At 40.6% G+C, this 22684-nt stretch overlaps 1 protein-coding gene across 1 annotated transcript in view; it reads left to right on the forward strand.

Moving 5' to 3' along the window:
* The window catches only part of LOC126470701 (heat shock 70 kDa protein 14-like), a 203539-nt gene that overhangs the window by 173730 nt on the left and 7125 nt on the right, over window positions 1-22684 (forward strand). Inside the window, exons 7-8 of the mRNA XM_050098702.1 lie at window positions 1359-1574; window positions 21268-21459. Coding sequence (XP_049954659.1) covers window positions 1359-1574; window positions 21268-21459 — 408 coding nt within the window. The remainder of the gene's footprint in view (window positions 1-1358; window positions 1575-21267; window positions 21460-22684) is intronic.

Genomic DNA, 22684 nt, shown 5'->3' on the forward strand with positions numbered 1-22684 from the left:
ATATCAAAATGGTCATGTGCACTGATGTACATCCAGCACACATTGACACTCATATAAAGGAAAATTGGCTGCTCTTTTGGCTAGGCCATGTACCTTTTGTAGCTCATGCAGTATATTCTGTATATTGTGTCTTTTGTGATGTACGTAGATTGCTGGGCTTCGTTTAGAAGGAAGATATCAACTCAAACTAACATTTATTTGTCTTGTAAAGTAGTTTTTTCTGTCAGATTTATACCTTTTGTGTTTATATTTTGAGATGTCTTACACATGAAGCTGTTCTCATCCTTATTGGTAACAGGTATAGTTGATTTGAAATAAATTTGTGATTGACTGTTCAGTGAGTCAAAATATGGGGAAGAGGCATCATACAATTATTGTTCTTTGTTGCACTGCACATGCTTATTGTGATGCTGTCTCTAGAGAGCATGAGGATTTATAAGTGATACCATACTGCAAATTGTCTAGCATTGCTGCTGCTCCTCCATTGACTCACTTGTGAAACACAAAGCTGTTTCTGTCAAACAAAGTGTGCTACTTTACATATCATTTCACCTCTGTTATGATCTCTTCAAATACTAGTGTCACCGTTTTCTTGTAATGAAGACGAAATACAAATTGAAGCAAACCGTTCTCTTATTTTTGTACAGCAAGTAAATGAACGATCTCTCATCATCCATTTGCACTTTTTGTACATCATCCACCTTTAATATACGTCCATGATTCTGCCTGAGATTTTGTATAATGTTTGTATGAGATTTGTCTTAGTGAATGGCGCGCTATTGTTTTCCAACATTTGTATACAAGAATTCGTTTCCTGACGGATGCATCATTGTAGCACCTGGTTATTGAAATATATTGTTCTGCGTCAGTTTTGGGACAGAATGATCCATAAAGTGAAACAGCATGACTCTGTTATAGTTATGCTAAATAGCTTACAAATTACTGACAGATTGCTACTTACCGTAAGCATTGTGGCCCGAGATGCTGGAAATGGTGGCTGTGTGTGTGTGTGTGTGTGTGTGTGTGTGTGTGTGTGTGTGTGTGTTTTGCCTTCTACTTATGAAGCTGTGGCCAAAAGCTATAAGTGAGTGTCTTTTAATTGTGTTGTCTGCAACTTGTTTCTTCTTCACAGTAAGTAGCAATCTGTCTTTTCCTACATTGCTGATATTCTTTTCTGGAGTTTCCATTGTTTGATTACACATCACTGAATTGTTTAAGAATTACTATATTGACCAGAGTAAGATTTATGTTTCTAGTTACATAAGCTCCCTCTTGTATGTCTATTTAACTTTCCAGACCTTTTCTTATTTCTACTAATGTTATGAGTGTACTACAGAATTCTGAAATATTTCTTTTAGGTGCTCCTGTGCGGTGGATCTGCGAAAATCCCGATAATTCAGCAATCTGTCTCAGAAATGTTTCCCAATTCAGAGTTATTATGTAGTGTAAATCCTGATGAACTGATTGCCCTGGGTGCTGCGAAGCATGGTAGTTATCTGAAAGAACCATTTGACCCAGGTTGTGATCATCTATCATATGATATCCCAGTTGTAACAAAATCAATTTTTATGAAGGTAAGGAACTCAGTTAGTGTAGTTCTGATTTAGTCCTATATCATCACATGATCTCCTTGTGAAGATCAGCAGTTAGGAACTTCTTGAGTGGCTTTGAATGGTTGGTGTGCGTAAATACTTTTATTATTATTATTTCTTTACTTTCTCAGACGTTAAGTCTGGTTAAAAATGGGACGTGACGCGGACCTTGATCAAGCGTCACTTCCTTTTAACTGTACGGTGTATGTTATATTGCATTTAGGAACTTTCGGGTAATTGAACGTGTATCAATAATTACGGATTTCTGTAATTGTATATATAAGTTTGGATGTAGCTGTATTGTATTGATGTAATGGCGGATATTGTGTGGTATGACTCCTGTAGTTGATAGTATAATTGGTATGATGTCAACTTTATTCTGATGCCACATGTCCTTGACTTCCTCAGCCAGTTGGATGTATTTTTCAATTTTCTCTCCGGTTTTCTTTTGTATATTTGTTGTATTGGGTATGGATATTTCAATTAGTTGTGTTAATTTCTTCTTTTAGTGGTGAGTATGATGTCAGGTTTGTTATGTGTTGTTGTTTTGTCTGTTATAATGGTTCTGTTCCAATATAATTTGTATTCATCATTCTCCAGTACATTTTGTGGTGCATACTTGTATGTGGGAACGTGTTGTTTTATAAGTTTATGTTGTAAGGCAAGCTGTTGATGTATTATTTTTGCTACATTGTCATGTCTTCTGGGGTATTCTGTATTTGCTAGTATTGTACATCCACTTGTGATGTGATCTACTGTTTCTATTTGTTGTTTGCAAAGTCTGCATTTATCTGTTGTGGTATTGGGATCTTTAATAATATGCTTGCTGTAATATCTGGTGTTTATTGTTTGATCCTGTATTGCAATCATGAATCCTTCCGTCTCACTGTATATATTGCCTTTTCTTATCCATGTGTTGGATGCGTCTTGATCGATGTGTGGCTGTGTTAGATGATACGGGTGCTTGCCATGTAGTGTTTTCTATTTCCAATTTACTTTCTTCGTATCTGCTGATGTTACATGATCTAAAGGGTTGTAAAGGTGGTTATGAAATTGCAGTGGTGTAGCCGATGTATTTATGCGAGTGATTGCTTTGTGTATTTTGCTAGTTTCTGCTCGTTCTAGAAAGAATTTTCTTAAATTGTCTACCTGTCCATAATGTAGGTTTTTTATATCGATGAATCCCCTTCCTCCTTCCTTTCTGCTTAATGTGAATCTTTCTGTTGTTGAATGTATGTGATGTATTCTATATTTGTGGCATTGTGAATGTGTAAGTGTATTGAGTCCTTCTAGGTCTGTGTTACTCCATTTCACTACTCCAAATGAGTAGGTCAATATTGGTATAGCATAAGTATTTATAGCTTTTGTCTTGTTTCTTGCTGTCAATTCTGTTTTCAGTATTTTTGTTAGCCTTTGTCTATATTTTTCTTTTAGTTCTTCTTTAATATTTGTATTATCTATTCCTATTTTTTGTCTGTATCCTAGATATTTATAGGCATCTGTTTTTTCCATCGCTTCTATGGAGTCACTGTGGTTTTTCAATATGTAATCTTCTTGTTTAGTGTGTTTTCCCTTGACTATGCTATTTTTCTTACATTTATCTGTTCCAAAAGCCATATTTATATCATTGCTGAATACTTCTGTTATCTTTAGTAATTGTTTGAGTTGTTGATTGGTTGCTGCCAGTAGTTTTAGATTATCCATGTATAGCAAATGTGTGATTTTGTGTGGGTATGTTCCAGTAATATTATATCCATAATTTGTATTATTTAGCATGTTGGATAGTGGGTTCAGAGCAAGACAGAACCAGAAAGGACTTAATGAGTCTCCTTGGTATATTCCACGCTTAATCTGTATTGGCTGTGATGTGATGTTATCTGAATTTGTTTGAATAAGAAGTGTGGTTTTCCAGTTTTTCATTACTATGTTTAGAAACTGTATCAATTTAGGATCTACTTTGTATATTTCCAATATCTGTAGTAACCATGAGTGGGGTACACTATCAAAGGCTTTTTGGTAATCAATGTATGCGTAGTGTTGCGACCTTTGTTTAGTTTTAGCTTGATATGTCACCTCTGTATCTATTATCAGTTGCTCTTTACATACTCGTGCTCCTTTGCAGCAGCCTTTTTGTTCTTCATTTATAATTTTGTTCTGTGTTGTATGTGTCATTAATTTCTGTGTAATGACTGAAGTTAATATTTTGTAGATTGTTGGTAGGCATGTTATGGGGCGATATTTTGCTGGGTTTGCTGTGTCTGCTTGATCTTTATGTTTCAGATAGGTTATTCCATGTGCAAGTGTATCAGGGAATGTGTATGGATCTGCAATGTAACTGTTAAATAATTTAGTTAGATGGGAATGTGTTGAGGTGAACTTCTTTAGCCAGTAATTTGCTATTTTATCATTTCCAGGGGCTTTCCAATTGTGTGTAGAATTAATTGCTTGGGTGACTTCATGTTGCAAAATTATCACTTCAGGCACTTGTGGTATCATCTTGTATGTGTCTGTTTCTGCTTGTATCCATCGTGCATGCCTGTTATGTTGTACCGGGTTTGACCGTATGTTGCTCCAGAAGTGTTCCATGTCTGTTATGTTTGGTGGATTGTCTATTTTAATGTGTGTGTTATCTATTGTTTGGTAAAATCTCTTTTGGTTTGTGTTGAATGTTTGGTTTGGTTTCCTTCTATTTTCACTTTTTTTGTATCTTCTAAGTTGTTTGGCCAATGCTTGTAATTTCTGCTTCTTTTCATCTAATTGCTCTATTGCTTCTTGTTGTGAGATTTTACCTAACCTTTTTCGTTTTTTGTCTGATATTTCATTTCTTATAAATTGTGTTAGCTATCCGATGTCTTTTCTCAGTTTTTCTATTCTGATCTGTAGCCTGTGTTGCCATGCTGGTTTTGTGGGTTTCTTCTGTGTATTGGTTTGTTCTGATCTCTGCCTAGTGTGTATATTTAGTGTAGTGAGTGCTCCTATATAAACCAGTAGTTGTAACTCTTCCATAGTTGTATTTTCATTTATTGTGTTGTGTATGATTTTGTTGATAGTTTTTATTGTTGTTTCGACTTGTGGGTTATTTGGCGGTCTATGCAAGAATGGTCTGATGTCTGTATTTGTGTCTTTGTATTCTATATATGTCAGCTGAAATTTCTCTTCTATATCTAACACGTGTGTCTCTTTGTGTTCTATTTGTGCTTGTTCTGGTGGCTGTCTTAAGATTTCGTTTTCCTCTGATTGTTTAATTGATGCGTGTTGGTCTTTGTTTGTTTGCTCTGGCTTTTGTTGAAGTTTGGAGAACAAACCTTCACCAAGGAGTCAAAAAGTATATTGCTCCCTCCTACGAATATCTCGCGAAGAGACCATGAGGATAAAATCAGAGAGATTAGAGCCCACACAGAGGCATACTGACAATCTTTCTTTCCATGAACAATAAGAGACTGGAATGGAAGGGAGAACCCGATAGAGGTACTCAAGGTACCCCCCGCCACACACAATCAGGTGTCTTGCAGAGTATGGATGTAGATGTAGATATTACTATATAACTAATTCCTTGAATATAATAGAGGGAAACATTCCACGTGGGAAAAATATATTTAAAAACAAAGATGATGTGACTTACCAAACGAAAGCGCTGGCACGTCGATAGACACACAAACATGCACACAAAATTCTAGCTTTCGCAACCAGCGGTTGCTTCGTCAGGAAAGAGGGAAGGAGAGGGAAAGACGAAAGGATGTGGGTTTTAAGGGAGAGGGTAAGGAGTCATTCCAATCCCAGGAGCGGAAAGATTTACCTTAGGAGGAAAAAAAGGACAGGCACACACTCGCGCGCACACACACACACACATATCCATCCGCACATACACAGTCACAAAACTGTGACACTGTGTATGTGCGGGTGGATATGTGTGTGTGTGTGCACGCGCGCGTGCGAGTGTATACCCCTTTTTTCCCCCTAAGGTAAGTCTTTCCGCTCCCGGGATTGGAATGACTCCTTACCCTCTCCCTTAAAACCCACATCCTTTCGTCTTTCCCTCTCCTTCCCTCTTTCCCGACGAAGCAACCGCTGGTTGCGAAAGCTAGAATTTTGTGTGCATGTTTGTGTTTGTTTGTGTGTCTATCGACGTGCCAGCGCTTTCGTTTGGTAAGTCACATCATCTTTGTTTTTAAATATAACTAATTCCTTGATGTGATAACAATCCATTTTTATATTTCAAGAAGAAAACTTAAGTTCACATTGTCATAAACAAGGGTATTTCATATAAGGAGGTAAAAAGCTAATAATTATAGTGGAAAACTAGTTGAAATGGAATTGTTGCAATTTACATCACATAAAGAACTTAAACTTTAGGATTAAAGACCACTCGATGAAACGCAGAAGTGTTGGGATGTTGACAGGCACAGACAAAAGAAAGAACACTTGCAGACTTTTGTAGTTATCCATTGAAGAGTTAGAGTATAACACACACACACACACACACACACACACACACACACACACACACACACACACACACACACACACACAAAATAGACTAATGGTGCCAATGCTGTTTTGCGGCAGATGCAGTGGTTGTGATGGGGGTAGAACATGCTGGGTGCTTGGATTGGGCCTTGGTCTGCCACAGGGATATAATCCCTGTGTCATGGGGTTGGGAGTTAGGGTTGGCATAGGGATGGGCTAGGCTGTTCTGTAGTTTGGGTGAGCGACAGAACACCACTTTAGGAGGGATGGGAAGGATCTCTGGTAGGATGTCCCTCATTTCAGAGCAGGATGAGATATAATCATAGCCCTGGCGATGGATATGGTTCCATTGTTCCAGCCAGGGTGATGCAGGTTCACAAGGGAAGTGCTGCTTTGTAACTGACTTGTAGGGATTGTGGTAGGATTGGGGATGTGTGAGGCAATGGCACAGTAAATATGTTTGTGGACTAGGTTTGGGGATGGGGGTTGTATCATGTGTCTGTGAAAACCGTTGTGAAGGCTTCAGCATGTTGAGCAAGGGGGTTCTCACCACTGCAGATATGTCATCCTTGGGTGGCTACGCAGCATGCGAGAGATTTTTTCTTGTGAAAGGGATAACAGCTGTTGAAATACAAGTATCGTTGGTGGTTAGTCAGTTTAATGTGGACAGAAGTGTGGATGGAGCCATCAGAGAGGTGGATGTCAGCATGCAGGAAGGGTACACGTTTGGTAGAGAAGGACCAGGTGAAACGTAGGGGAGGAAAAGGCGTTAAGGTTGTGAAGGAATGTAGATAAGTTTCAACCCCACCCCCACCTCACTGAACCTAGTCAATGAACAGATTTCCTGTGCCGTATCCTCACACACCCTCAATCCTTCCACCACCCCAAAAATCAGTTACAAAGAACCGCCCCCTTTGTCACCCAGTATCACCTTGGACTGGAACAACTGAAATATACCTTTCCCCGGAGCTTTGATTATCTCTCATCCTACGCTGAAATGAGGGACATTCTATCCAAGATCTTTCCTACCCCTCCTAAAGTAGTGTTCTGTCACCTATCCACCCTACACAACATGCTAGTCCATCCCTATGCCACTCCCAACCACTTGACACAGGGATTATATCCGTGTAGCAGACAAAGCTGCAAAACCTGCCCAATCCATCGACCCTGCACCACCTCTTCCAGTCCTGTCACAGGCATTTCCTACCCCATCAGAAGCCAGGCAACCTGTGAAAGCAGCCATTACTCTGCTGCAAACGCAGGACAATCCTTTATGTCAGTATGACTACCAAGCAATAGTTGCAGATGAGTCATCTTGAAAACACATCATCCAGTCCCATAATCATCCTGGCCTCATTATTTGGTAACTCACTGCCCCTGCACACTTCAACTAACATGCCCCAGGGGGCTCAGAATTCTTCCATGAGTTCGTGCATGGTGCTCACAGGGCCCCAAGTTACTGCAAACCATTCTTCCTTCCTGGGCTGCAGTTCCTTCCCAGTGTCCTTTCACTGCCTTCTCTCCTTCCCCGCTGCCACCTCCTCCCCCTTCCTCGATTATCTTATTTACGTCGACCTGGCTATCCATCTGGTTTTCTGTATTCCTTGCAGTTTTGTTTCCCTCTCTTTTTCTCTTTCATCCTTTTTGGCGTTATTGGTCCCTCTTTGTGGTTTGACCCCACTTCTAAATTTTCTTATATGAATGTGTAGTGTCTGTTCTTTTGAAGCAACAGACACCACACAGATCCCACAGCTGTGAACACTATATGTAATTGGAAGGGGACATTAAGTGGAATCAGCGGTATCAAGCGAAAATGTGTACTGGATCGGTATTTGAGCCCGGGATCTCCTGCTTACTAGGGAGGTGCGATAACCATTGTGACATCCAGGACACAGCATTATCGCAACTGCGTGAACTACTTTGGTACGTCTCACGGCCAATCCACACTCCCGCCAAGCGGTAACTATCTGCAGTCCCTGTCAATTATACTCCCGTCGCTACTCAGTTTCCCACAGGAGGTCAGATGTATTTCGTGCATTCACACTGAAGAAAGTGGATCCATTGCCCGTCCAGACTTACGTGAATGCGTAGTGTTTGTTCCTTCAAAAGAACACACACCACGTAGCTACTGCAACTGTGAACACTATTTGTAAATGGAAGGGCGGTCACTGCTGTCAGCTACACAGGGACATTAAGATGATTCCACTTAATGTCCCACTGCAGCTGACTGCAGTTATCCTTCTTCCATTTACATCTAAATTTTCTGTTTGTAGTGTGAGCCATTTGGGGAAGAACTCCCTCCTTAGTGTCTATGGCATGGATTCCTCTGCCCACTTCCCTCCTCTCTTCCCTCCCTGCCGTAGCCCCCCTCCACTTCGATCACCAGCACATCTAGCCAGCGCGTGTGGTGGGACTGTTATGTACCCATCTGACTGACCCCCTTGACAACACAGGACACACTTCTGATGCCTGAGCTGTTGCCTCCTCATATGTGCCTAGTAGTGGTTGCTTGTTATTCTGGAGAATCAGAACTCACTGCTGTGGCCACAATACCAGATGCTTCTTGTCATGGCTGGGTGGCGTCCATGGGGAGAGCCCCTGATCGAAGTGAGTGGTATCGAGGTGAATACTTTGCACAAGAGGCATATCGAGCTCCAAAAACCTGGCCGTTCTCCTATGGCCGTGTCTTAAAGTAGTAATGTATCATTGAATGCTGCTTCTTATGATTCTGCCACCGTCCCTTCCCTGGCCACACCCTGGGAGGAGGTCCAGGCTCGCCGGCTTGGACTGAAACACCTTCCCTGCTACTGGGTCTGCACTAGGATGGACAGGGACACATTCACCCCCACAAATCCGCTATTTTTTGTGGAAAATGCAGTTGGGTTCCCTGTCGATCAAAGGTTCTTCTTCCACCCAATCTGCAGCTATTCTTGCTTGTGATCATCTTGGCAATGTCCCGCTGTCTGTTACACATCACCAGTCTCTGAATATGGTCCAGGGAGTCATTTTCCATAGGGGCCTCATCCTTCAAACTGATGAGGAACTGCAGGCTAATCTGGAACAATGGTGTGGTCATTTTGTTTAACATGTGCAGAAAGCTCGTAAAAATGCCCACACCAATATCGCCGCCTTTATTCTGGCTTTTTGGGGAGATACCCTCTCAAGAGGTCAAGGTTATGAGAGATTGGTGTGACGTGAGCCTGTATAGCCTGCCACCCACGAGTTGCTTTTGGTTCTTGGGTTTCAGGCACATGCCTTCCCAATGTACAGCAGACCCTCTATGTGGTGGCTGTGGCCACCCACTTCATGGGGGGGAGCCCCTGTGTTCTGCTACCTGTGTCCATAAATTGTCATGACCATCACACTTCGTGCTCACTAGATTGCCCAGCTTACAAGAAAGAAAGGAAGATACAAGACTATAAGTTCCTGGATCGACGATGTGTTGATGTCTTCAATTTTTGCCTCTGTTATATCCTTTCGCCCTCTTATGTGTCTCTTATCAGAGTCCTGCCCCCTCTGCTTGGCCCCTCCCCTGTGGTTCTCACGCTCTGCCTTCTGGGTGCCACTCCACCTCCTCGGTCATAGAAGTGCTTCCCTTCTTCAGCACCCAAGAGTGACGGGTGTCCCTCCCGTGACCCCTCCTATCAGCATCAGCTACCACAACTCGGCTACAGGACATACAGTCTGTGTGCCCCAAGGTTGCCTCCTCTTTCTCAGTTCTGGATCTTTCAAATCGTGCTCTCCCTCTGTGTTCTGCCCTCCTCAACCTATGAAAGAGAAGAAGAGAAAACATAAATACCAGGACAAGGCCCCCTCCTACAATGTCTCCTGTAGGTGTCATCTCCCCTGCTCACAACCTGAGTCTGACATCAAATTTATGTGACGTGACTGGCTCCAGCCCATTCAACTCCCATTTCGATACCCGCTCAGTGAGGAACTGTAACGAATACTACCTTCACTTCCCAGAGTTGCAATCCCGTATTGCCTTTCACTCATCAGCTTGTGTTGTTCTTGAGGAATCTCATTTTACTAATGCTCACTTACTGTCCCTTACTGAGTTCTGTGCTTTCTGTCAGAACCAGGTTGGCCCATTGAGGGCTTCTGAGGGTGTCTGCATGTTGGTCTGTATGGATATTGTTAGTACATGGGTCTCATTCATACCACATTGGAAGCGGTTGCCGTTTGGGTCCACTTGGACTCTGCCATCACAGTTTGCAATCTCTATCTCGCTCCCTGCCAGGCCACCAATATCTGCTGCCCTAAATGCTCTCCGGCAACTCACCCCTCCCTTCCTCCTCCTTGGGATTTTAGTGCCTATCACCCTTTGTGGGGCAGTGCTTCTTCATCTAGTCAGGGGTTCCTCCTCGACCAGTTTCTTGCAGACCATGACCTGTGTCATCTTCATGATGGTTCCCCTACTCTTTTAGTGCTGCATGTGGCACCTCTGCCACTGATTTCCACTCTTCCCCTCTCCTCCTTCGTTCCTGGCCGCCACATGATGACCTCTGTGTAGTGACCATTTCCCGTTGGTTCTCTCATTCCCTCCCCACCTCCTGATGACCAGGTTTCCTTGCTGAGATTTCTGTCATTGTCCTACTTACACACATACACACATAAGTACACATAACAATATCCAAATTGAAGGAAAATTGCAATATATGAAAAAAAATTACACTTTATAAAATATGGAGCAACTTGTACAGTACATGACATATGAACACTTTCTTACCTCTGCCACAACCAAATTAACTCAATGTAGAAATACATAGCATTTTGTTTATAATATTTAAACATTTTGTCAAAAACCAATATTGTCAATACTGCACAAAATGCTGGTGCTGCAATCTGCATTCAAGTTGATTCAGAACTACACGTGATGAGACCTTTCAATGCTTAGATAATATTTTTTTGTATTAGAACCCCTTTTCTTCCACCAACTTTGAGGACTCTTTGCTCGGAGAATAAGTACGGCATGTTGCTGTGGGGATATCAATTTCACACAGAATATGAGAGAAAGAAACATCACAAATATCATTATCAGGCCAATAGGAGGACGGTGATGCATGACCTTACTGTAACATATCCTTCACAAATAACCTTCTCAACAATTCCCAAATACCAAGAAGAGTCTCATGCACATGCAGTATAGCAGTTGGGCTGCACAGTGCATTCTGGCCTTAGTGGCAGAAGTGCATCTGAGAAATCATCCACAATACTAAAATCTGTATCACAGCTCAGCCTTTTTGCTCCAATCTCGGTTGGTGATATTGGTACAATGTGATGCATAGATCGTGTTCCAGCAATTGTTTTTGCACTTGGGAAGTGCTGAGAAAGATAATGTCTTGCTTGTACCATTTCATTTTTTGAAACAAAGAGAATTGAAATGCCTTGCAGGTTCTCGTGACAGAATTCAAATACCTGTGAAGCTGTAAGTATTTGATCTTTATAAACTCTTTGCAAACTTGTTTTTGTGACAAGTCTTTCAACACTGCCACCAGTACAATCACAGGGAGATTTGCCATGGCGGGTAGCAAAAAATGACCCACTGCACTTTACGTTGAAGTTGTGTTCGTGGTAGCAGATATTTCTGAAATCCTTACCATTTTTGTATTGTGTAGTACAACCATCAGTGAAATATTCAACATACACAAGATGAATTTCAGGGAATTCACACTTAAAAAAATTCAATACAGTTTCTGAGGCTGGTAAACCAAGGCAACATCATGTTCTAGGTCATCAGAAACAATACAAATACTTTTTGCATGCAACTGTTTGTCCTTTTTGTAATATACGTGGACAGTGTGAAGAGTGCAGCTGCCATTGATCCAATGGTACCCCTGTACTTCATCTTTAACAACAAAATTGCGAGTTTCACTGAAATCCATTAAAGTTAACACTGATCCTTCTTCATTTTCATATAATCAGACTGTGATTGAGAAATAAGAGTGTGGAGTAATTTTTCAATTTTCTTAGTTTGTCGCAGGATTCTGATAGAGAAGTGATGTGAACAGTTAGTCATTCTATGAGTTGATACCCATTGACTGTATTGAACCATCTCATCAGGAGCATAGTCTTCTATTTCATTTTCTAGGTGAGTTTGAAGCAATGAACTGGTGGGGCATTTTGCACACAGATGAAGCATAAAGACTGTTATTTATATCACATGTTATTATTTTAATTAGATCCTGGTATGTTTCCTAATAGAAATGGAATTTAGAAGCAATTTAACATTTTGGTGGTAAATGCACACACATACGGTATGTGTTCCTGATGATCCTGCAAGCATACATTGTTTTGGTCGAAGAGAAGCAAATTTTGTGAATCATACTTTGCTTTCAGGATAGTTTTTTTTAAATAGAGAGAATACAGCAAATTTTCTTATGTAGAGAGAATCTGTGCAGGTACTTGTCTTTGTGTTTAACACACACACACACACACACACACACACACACACACACACACACACACACACACACACACACACACACGAAACACTTAAATCACAGTATGAATGACCATTGCTTCGCCATAATAAAAGCTCTTATTCTTCACTAGTCAGTTCATTCACACAAGTTAGGGCATTATCACATATATCTTGCAGATACTGTCCAAGAAAAGACTGCCTACTTGTACTTTCCATGATGCTTCAGTCATAATACCAATATTTGTCGTAAATAATTCAAAAGATGATTGGTGTAACCTAAAAAGTAATTAATTAATGAAAAATCATTCTATCCCATTGTTTCATTACAAAAGTATTTCACATTATTATTGTAACATTAGGGGACTTACTTTTGTTTTGGAATGAATAGTTAAAAACTGCAAAAATTGAATTTTTAACCAATAATTGTCTCTGTGTACAGCTCGGTACAAGAGCTCAGAACTGCATGCTCAGTGGACACGTGACACAAAATCAAAGGAACTGGATGATGCAATACATATAGTGGCAGCAAAACGGTGTTCTCAGATATGATTTGTTCCCAGGGAAATCCAGCGTAGCCAACTCCAGCAATTTAGTGGTGACATGGTAGTCATCAATTAGCAACTTAAGTGTTTCTTTTACAGTAATGTTGTTTTTTACACTTCGCATTATTTCTACAAACTGATTCGTTTTGCATGACATAATGGAATATGTAGTGTGTTCATGGTGTTTGTAAATTTTTCAAAAGTATCTGTGAGGAGGCAATACCTTTAAAAAAAGCTATAATGTCCATGCATGGATTTTGTTTAAAGGAAATTATTTACAATTTTTTCTGAGATGTAGATGATGGATATGTACTACAGGAAACATGACTATAAAAATATAAATATTCCTCCTTAACCCTTTAACTGCTCTGGACATGTTAATGCGTGTGCCTTTGTACCTGTCCGTGTGTGCTCTGAATGTGTTTACACGCGCCACCAGTCCTTCTATCGGGTACTGTGAACGTGTCTACGCGTAGGCATGCTCAGAGTACCAGGTAGGAGGACTGGTGGCGTGCATAAACGCGTCCAGAGCAGTTAAAGGCTTAACTAAAAAAAAATATCAAGTTTCCACTGCAAAAACTGTACAAACTATTGCATTTTTAAATTATAAAGGAGCTCGTTTATGAAAGCTTGAATTCCTGAATCTATACAACTTCTTTTTGTGATAAGTGAAAAAGTAATTTACCTACAACATTTACATTTTGAAAATGTGAATATATCTAGGTAAACTTCTGCTACCCAAAATTTCAAGGATTTGCTTGTCAATGGGTGTCATTTCCTAAAAGTTCTGGATGATTTGATGGGGAATGACCCCTATGCAATATTGGGACATGCGTTACCATGAAGTAACAGCACCCTTTGTCACACACCATTAGACAACAGTGGTTTTTGACGGACATGCTGCTTCATAAATATTCTTCATTCTCCGATGTGATGTCTACCGGTATGTGTTTACTGGTATGTGTTTTTCCGTTGCTAAGAAAAGAGCACCACCACGTTGATCCTGTTTGGACGCATTGGGTAATAATGCCGCCATTGTTTACCTTGCTGCATTTACTGCACGAATGTCAGAAAGGCACGAATGCCACACTAATACCTTGCCAACAAATTGGTACTTATATGTCCGCATCAGACTCACCACACACAATTCAACAAAAACTGACATTTTGATTACACAGAATGGGCATATGATTAGTGAGTCTGGACAATTTAAATCTGTAGGTATTCAGATAGATGGTAAGTTGTCATGGAAAGCCCGTGGGTAGGATTTTGTTCAAAAATTGAATGCTACTACTGATGAAGTTCAACCATTAAAGATGTTTTAGAACATGTGACTGTTTATTCAATGTAAACACACAGAACTGGAACCAATCACTGTTTTGCAATAGTTATTTATTCATTCCATGCACCAGTTTTCAAGGCTTTTCAGGCTCATCTTCAGATGGTTTTCAGAAGTTGCATAGCTATTTCAAGCATAATGCTGGATGCTGGTTTGCAACAGTATGGGCCGCTTTTGTTGTTAGTATCCATCTGTTTGCTTCCATTGTGATGACCAGTTGGTACCACAACACTCACTTTCCCACAATATGTATGCACATGCTAGATGCTGGCAAGGTTTCATTATCACAGTGTATATGCGCAATATTGTGTAAAATTGAGTGATGTGGGATGAACTGGCCATCACAATGGAAGCAGTCAAATAGATACTAACAACAAAAGCTGCCCATACTGTTGCAAACTAGCGCCCAGCATTATGCTTGAAATAGTTATGTGACTTCTGGAAAACCATCTGAAGATGAGCCTCAAAAGTTTTGGAAACTAGTTCATGGAATGAATAAATAAATATTTCAAAAAAGTGACTGGTTGCAGTTTTATGTATTTACTTTTAATGCTGCTATATTCTCCATTAGAACAGTATCTGAAGTAAGTGATAGCCCAACATGAAAATTAGTCTACGTTGCTTATTTCCATTCACTTGTGACCTATGACATTGTATTGTAGAGTATTTTTGGCTTAGAAAAGAGAGTTCAATCAATATGTTGTGTAAGTTTGAGAATCTCTTGTCGACCCTGTTCAGGAGCCTTGAAACTTTGACATTGGCATCTCAATATATACACTCATCATAAAAAGTTAAGCATATTTGCAAATTACCTACCAATAATCACTATGAGCATTACTTTTGTGTTTATGTAGGAAGGTGGTTGTGTAAATGTTGTGAACTCATTTGTCGTTGCCACTTTCCCTCATGGGCGTTCCTTTTATGTGTATGTATGAAGGTGGTTGTGTACATAATGTGAACTCATTTGTCGTTGCCACTTTGCCTCATCAGGGGCAGTGCAATCACGGCTTGTAAACAAATACAGTACACCAGAGCTATGAATGCACAGTTGTCCGTGTGCTTCTTAATGCAGCAGAATGCCTCAGCACAGGCTCTCCATGGCAGACTGTATCAAAATTGTCACATAGGTGGGATTAAACACAAGACAAGTTGACATTGTGAATATTGTTCATGTTAATCAAAGTGTTGTCTCCAGACTGTGGAAAAGTTCCAGGAAATGGATTCAATAGTGGATCGACATCGCGAAGACCGTCCACGCAAAACTACAGCAGCTCAGGACCGGTATGTAATGATATCTGCACAGAGACACCCTATAAGGAGAGTGACTACTCCGTGTCATGAGCTTCAAGAAGCCACGGGGGTTACCGCAAGGACCCAATCTGTGCACAACAGACTTTATGATAGGGGTTCGTACAGCTGAAGACCTCTCAAGACTCAAGCACTTCGTCCACATCACAGGGGTGCTTGCGTAAGAGGGGCTAGAGCACGTGAACCTTGGATACGACTCCAATGGACCAAAATGCTGTTAACAGGTGAATTGCAAATAGGCTTGCATCCTGACAACAACTCTATTTGCATATGGAGGCGAAAAGGGGAATATAGACATCTCTAAATGACTGTGGAATGTCACCAACAATCCGGTGGCTCAATTTTATTATGGCCAGGTATCGTGTAGGGCCACCACACACCACTCATTCCAATTGAAGGCAACATGACTACTGCAGTGTATGAAAACAACATTCTACAACCCATAGTCAGTTGTTTTGCAGAGACTTCACAGTGTGTGTTGGTATCTGACAGGATGTGAGATCTGAGGAATGGATTGGTTAGCATGCTCCCCTGATACAACTGCATAGAGCATACATGGAGCGTGCTCAAAAGAGCGATTTCTAGTCGTCAGTATCCTCCATTAATGACTGAAGCTCTCAGGAATGCTGCCATTGAGGAGTGGGACAAACGTCCCAAGAGGCCTGCAATGATTTGGTACTGAGCGCGCCCTGTCCCATTCAAGAGTGCCTGAGGGTTCGTTGAGGACCTACGCATTACTGAACAGTGTGCTATACAAACCATTTAATGTTTTTTGATGTTGGAGGTCATTGCAACTTTTTTTCCCAAATGTTCCTTTTTCATTTCATAATTGGTTCCAAGAGAATGTATAGCTTTCATTTGCATAGTACTCCGTGACATCAAAAAATACAGTATAAGATATCTATCTTATTTTGAGATGCGAGAACCAATTATGTGCTTAACTTTTTTTAATGGGTGTCTATTTTCTTTAGTGTCGTTTGTTGTTAACAATATGAGCGTATTCCGAGAATTAGCAACTAGTAGGCAGAAATCGAATCTGCATTTGTATTGCGCCTTGACTCTTGTACAGAAAGGCATGCAGTATTCTGCTGCATTCATTTTCAGTAAGCTGCCACAAGAATTAAAAAACCGTAGCAGTAATCTTTGCACTGTCAAGTCTAAACTGGAGACTTTCCTCGTGGCTCGCTCTTTTCAATTTTTCAGGGAGTTCCTGGAAAACAATTAAGTTAATTCTGTATTATATTGTTGATTATGCTAGTATATACTCGCAGCTTGTCATCTGCATGGGATTTGTGTGTATTTAATTTTTTGTGTTATTACTTTTCTGAAGTCAATTTCATATACTGACTTCATTCCATGACCATGGAGATTTGCTACTTAATATGGTCCTATGTAGTACATGTAAAATACATTATAAATAAATAAATAAATAAAACAAAGAAGATGAGCTCAATACCAGGGATGAATTTCAGGCTGAACTGAAAGAAACTTTTGGTGACAATCAACAGAATGTTACAACAACAGAAGAATTCATCAAGTGGTACAAGCACATCAAGGAAAAGCAATAGAAAGGAAGAGGGTTGATTCCTGAAAGTAGTCCCTGTGGAAGTTAAAGAAGAACACCATGATCTCACTACTCTCATATACCAGATTGTAAGAGAAGAGAGACAGCATTTTGTGGCAGCCAGAACTGTCAGAGCAAGTACACTCAAGAATTGGTGACCAGTAATGTAGACCCCATACATCAGGAGGTAATAGAAAATGTTGAAGGAGAAGTGTATTGTTCTTTGACACTAATCTCCACCACCTGTGGGATGTGCCATGAAAAATGGACTTGGACTTATGTTGCTGTTGTCAGATGATAACCCAGCATCCAACTAACACAGGTACAACCAACTAATCCACCATGTAAAATGCCCTGCAGAAGAACAGACATTTGAGGGTGGAGGACAACAAACAGTTTGTTTTCACTGTTGGTGGCGTGGATACTTTGTACGCTACTGCAGCGGAAGAAGACTATTAGATGACTATTATGCCACAAGACATCAGCAATCACAACAGTGCTATTCGTACCAGTCAACTGCAAACGATTACAGTCGATCTGTGGACCGAAGCTAATCACTGTATCCACAATGGGTCACTTCCCAACACGCCATAGGCATTTCCTGTCACTGTACGGAGGTACTGGCCACTCGGCTAACCACCGAAAGGCTGCCACAGATGAAAATCGTCTGCGGACAACAGTTATCGAGATGTCAGGAAAACTCACTGACATCATTCACGGCCGACTGCGTGCTAGTGAACTCTGGGGCTTCTTTTTCTGTTATGTCAAATGCTTATTGCTAGCTAAAGAATACTGCATTCTGTGATATGAAAATAATTGTGTGGAAGTCACAAAAAGGAAATATGTGTAGCTGACAGGAACACGTATTGCAGGAATAACTATCGATAACAGAACACAGCCTTTAAAATTTGTCATTTAAACAGAACAAAGTCACGATATTATTTTCAGGGGAAACTTGCTGCAGGCATCACAGTGTCGAAGATCAGAGCTCCAGACTGATAAAGCTATTTCAACAACCACAGATAACAAAGATTGCTTCCGGGCATTTGTTCGCCACCGAAGTCGTCGTTACCCCTTCCTCGACGTCGAGACATCTCCCGAAAGAAATCTACAAACCGGTAGTGACAATAAGCATTCTAGATGGGCGAGGAGTGTCACGAGCAGCCACAACTCGTCCCTAAAGGTACATGCTCAGAGATAGCCGAACCAGTCCAGGAGGGTCAGCTTAGTGACACCGGTGAAGAAACGTGCTCTACTACCACTACAGATGACACAGGGAAGGAAGCTAGTATCAAACTGCCGATAGGACCTGACGTCACCGAGGGACAGTGTCAGTTTTGGTCCTTCTGCATCAGTTTTCGGACGCTTTCAAATCCCGAGTGAAGAGCAGCCAGGGAAGCAGCCTATGGTAAAACACCGTATCGACACTAAGGATAATTCACCGATTGGCCAACACTCGTATAAAGTTTCTCTGGTAGAATGACGGATGATCCCGGAGGAAGTGGAGATGATGCTGCGAGGTAACATCATTGAATGTTTAGTGTGTCCTCGGTCCTCTTCGATGGTCTTCTCTGACAGTCCTTGTGAAGAGCAAAGATGGCACATGGCATTTCTGTGTCAGATCTCGGGTACTGAACAATATCACAAAGGAAGATGTCTGTCCGTTGCTGTGTGTCGATGACACCCTGGACTTCTTCGACGGAGCAAAGTATTTCTCAGTTACGGACGTGCTGACAGAACATTAGAAAATCAAGGCTGACCGGGAAAATACTGCACGCCTTCCACACGCGAATGGCCTCGCAGTACACTTTAGTAACAGGTTGGCAGGTACGGTCTCGATGTACGTCAACACGGAACAGAGAGAGTGGGATCGGTACTGCCTGTAGTGACATTCGCACACGACTGAGCGAAGCGAGAAACTGAAAGCTTCTCACTTTTCTTTCTGTTCTGTGGTTGCGAGGCCAAAATGACTATGGATACCCTATTCCTGTTTCGGCTGGACGATACTGGGGATGACTAAATGAAACGCATTACAAAGACCGAAGGAGCAAAGCAGCTGGCTCGAATATAAACCCTGTATGCCCAGATTAAATACCGAATGCACTTTTAACGCCCAGCACCGACCGGTGAAGTACAGCCGAGGGGAGTCGGTACGGAGTTTTATACCTGTGCGGATAGTGAGACTATTGAAAATGTTACTGTAGTCCTAGTTTGGGTCTCGTCGTATCCTTAATCGTGTGTCGCATAATAACGTATGACATTGAGAACTGTAACCCTTTGTCACGAAGACGAAAGCACGAGTCCTCTGTGTGAAGCCCTGGTACACTCCAGAGACACACACTGACGGTGGGAGGTTCGAGAAAACTGAAGACCGACTCGAGGATCCTGGAGCTTTGAAGGGAGGGGCTACTTTCGATGCTCGTACTAGTGAAGGGGATATAATGACGTGACCACAACGTGAGAATCCACCAGCACTGCCATACGGAGGACCGTTGACGAGATCTAGATCTAGGGTGCTGTAGTCTGCTCCAGCGAGAACTAATGATGAAGCGAGCTGTGGCACGTGAAGTGTAGTGGTGTAGTGTAGTGGTTAGCATCGTCAGCGGGTGTGCTGTTGGTCACGAGTTCAGATCCGACCACCAGCAATTATTTGTTATTTAGTGTTTATCATTTCTGGGAGGTTCTAGAAATATCTTATGTTTGTAATGTTTTAATAATCTGGAGTATTAAATGTCTGTATAAATAGCTGTAGTCTCTATGCAGGAGGTCAGTTCTGGTCTGGGTACTTTGGTGTCGATAATAAACATGCTTTGAGTTCTAAGTGTCGTGTTTTTGTTTTGATGTGACAATATTTCTCACAGACAGCAGCAGTGATTCACTACAATTCCAAACTAATGGTGATGGTATGCTGTCTTATATTTAATGAGGTAAGAGTCGCATTCTGTTATCACAGTACATTTTACTTGCTTATGAGATGTACAGTTGGCACCATAGCATTGTTTAAAATGAAATGCAGCATCCATGCAGACAGGGGAAAGTTGTGGATGTATTTTTTAATGTTCTGTGACTGGGTGTCATTGACAGAAAAACTGGTTTTTCTGGAAACAGCTGCCGGTCATCTTGCAGGAAAATTGTTGGTTCCTGTTTTGAATGCTGACACTAATGACTGAGTTTGCATATTCTTCCAGTAGTTTCATTCAATGATGTTTTAGGCAGTAGGTGAAACAGTGAAGGGTTGGCATTGTGTGGTCACCTAGGGCTGATGTCTTATCAGGTTTTTTTTTTCTGAGATAAAGAACAGTGTGCAGTAGTACAAACATCAGGTATTAATCTATAAAATTTCTAAACTATAGCAGTTACATAGGTTTATGACCAAGGAATAATGGATAAAAATGATAATGTCCTAATTTCTTCTCATGTATATGACAGAGAGGTGTATGATGCCTTTTGTTAATACATTTGTGCTTAATAGATTTAGTGATAGTGGCTGTGTTGGAGAGACAGCATGATTGTAATCAAAACAAATGGAATAATTAGGTATAATGTGATAAGGATGCTGTGAGATCTTCTATTGGTTGTTGGAGTAACAGTTACGTGCCCTATTACAAGAACAGACAATTTTGCCAGAAAATGCTTCAAAAAGTAATAGAGAGAGAGAATCCTAATTAATAACTGATTTTTAAGTAGACCAAAATAATAATATTTAAATCAATTGAACAAAAAGTGTGAGAATACCTTGAATGCACCACATTTCCTGTATTGCTATTTTCAAGTTCAATTCATTGTGACATAACCTTCATCCACTTTCATGTGAGATAACATAAAACTATATAAAACCAACAAGAAATCAAATTTTTTTAAACTTTTGTCATATTTTTCTGTCAGTTTTCTTTCTAACTTCTTTTGTGTGTTTCATTTTTATCTTCTAATTCACTTTGCTGTGGTTCTTATTTCTTTACTGAAATAAATATTAAAAATGTTGAATACTTTAATATGTCATTTGGCAGTTTCATGTGGTCTCTGCATTTCAGGCAAACGATGATAAAGTGTTGGTTATACCAGCACAGACACCTGTTCCGGTCAAGGTCACAAAGAGTCTTCCATTGACACTCTCAGGAGAGAGTATAGTAGTTCAGGTTCTTGAAGCTGATGATGATGATGATGATGATGATGATGATGATGATGATACAGACAAAGAACAGGGAGCTGTAGTTTTGGGAAATGTAAGTAAAAGTTTGTACACATTCCGTCTAATAATTTTAGTAGATTTTTTTGTAAAAATTTAGCAGACAATTTAATTTTAATTTATAAAAGTGATAACTTGGATGAGAATATTCCTTAGTGCACCTATAGGCAGTGCCGAACCCCCCCCCCCCCCTCCCCTCCAGTCAAACACACACACACACACACACACACACACACACACACACACACACACAAATCATAGTCGAAGTAATGAAAAAACCCTCTGTTTTAAAATATGAAACTGTGGGTACTAGCAGAGATCACCCATGAATTTCAACCACCTTAGTTCTATGAGGAGGACACTTGATTCCAAGATGATTGTGTCCCAATTCAAAGAGTGGCATTCTTAAAGAATGGTTTAAGCAATATGTGAATAATTTGTTACTCTGCTAAGTTCAACAGGCACCATATTTCAACATTATTGAACACCTTTTGTGACGGGGCCCTCACACACTTAATATGTATGCGCAGTAATATTGTGCCAATATATTGCTGGAAAGTGCAAGGCCAAGAACAGCACAATACAATTGCGCAATATTCATGCCTTTGTAGTGAACATGTTGGTGCGCAAAAATGTGGAACTCATTTGTATTGTTGCTTGCCTTGCAAAACACAAGCGGAAATTATGCAGAATAGATGAAATTAGCCTGAAAATCTTCCAGTACATGTTTCAATGGGCCACTGGCTCATTCACTATGTCGTAGCTTCATAAACAACAAAAACTAATTAAAAATTAAACAAGGAAATTGTAAATTATTGTGTACACATGCTGTTTTTTCTGTGTGTCCTCTACTGTAACAACTGTTGCAAAAAAAATAAAATAAAATAAAACAATTATTTACTGATTACTAATTGAAAGCTTATGTGATCTGATGTCTGTGGAGTGCAAGGAAGAAAAACATTTATGCTGACAGGACAGCTGCCCTGATCCTATTTGCCAATTCTGAAAACTGCTATAAGTAAAATAAACTTTTCTGCTGACTATCATGACACATGGGCTTCAGTTCCCTCTGCCATTTTGGACAATGAGGTATATGGCATCTGAGAAATGAAGTTTGTGCCTGTTTACAAAGTACTGCATGATGCTTTAATATACATACTCCAGCACACGCCCTGATCTTTTGTCATCTAATTTTTTCATTTCTCTGCAGAAATTCATTCAGTGTGAATTGAATTTCTCTTGATCTCAGTAGGAACTGCTGT

This window comes from Schistocerca serialis, chromosome 3, assembly GCF_023864345.2.
Source record: "Schistocerca serialis cubense isolate TAMUIC-IGC-003099 chromosome 3, iqSchSeri2.2, whole genome shotgun sequence".
NCBI classification, from domain to species: domain Eukaryota; kingdom Metazoa; phylum Arthropoda; class Insecta; order Orthoptera; family Acrididae; genus Schistocerca; species Schistocerca serialis.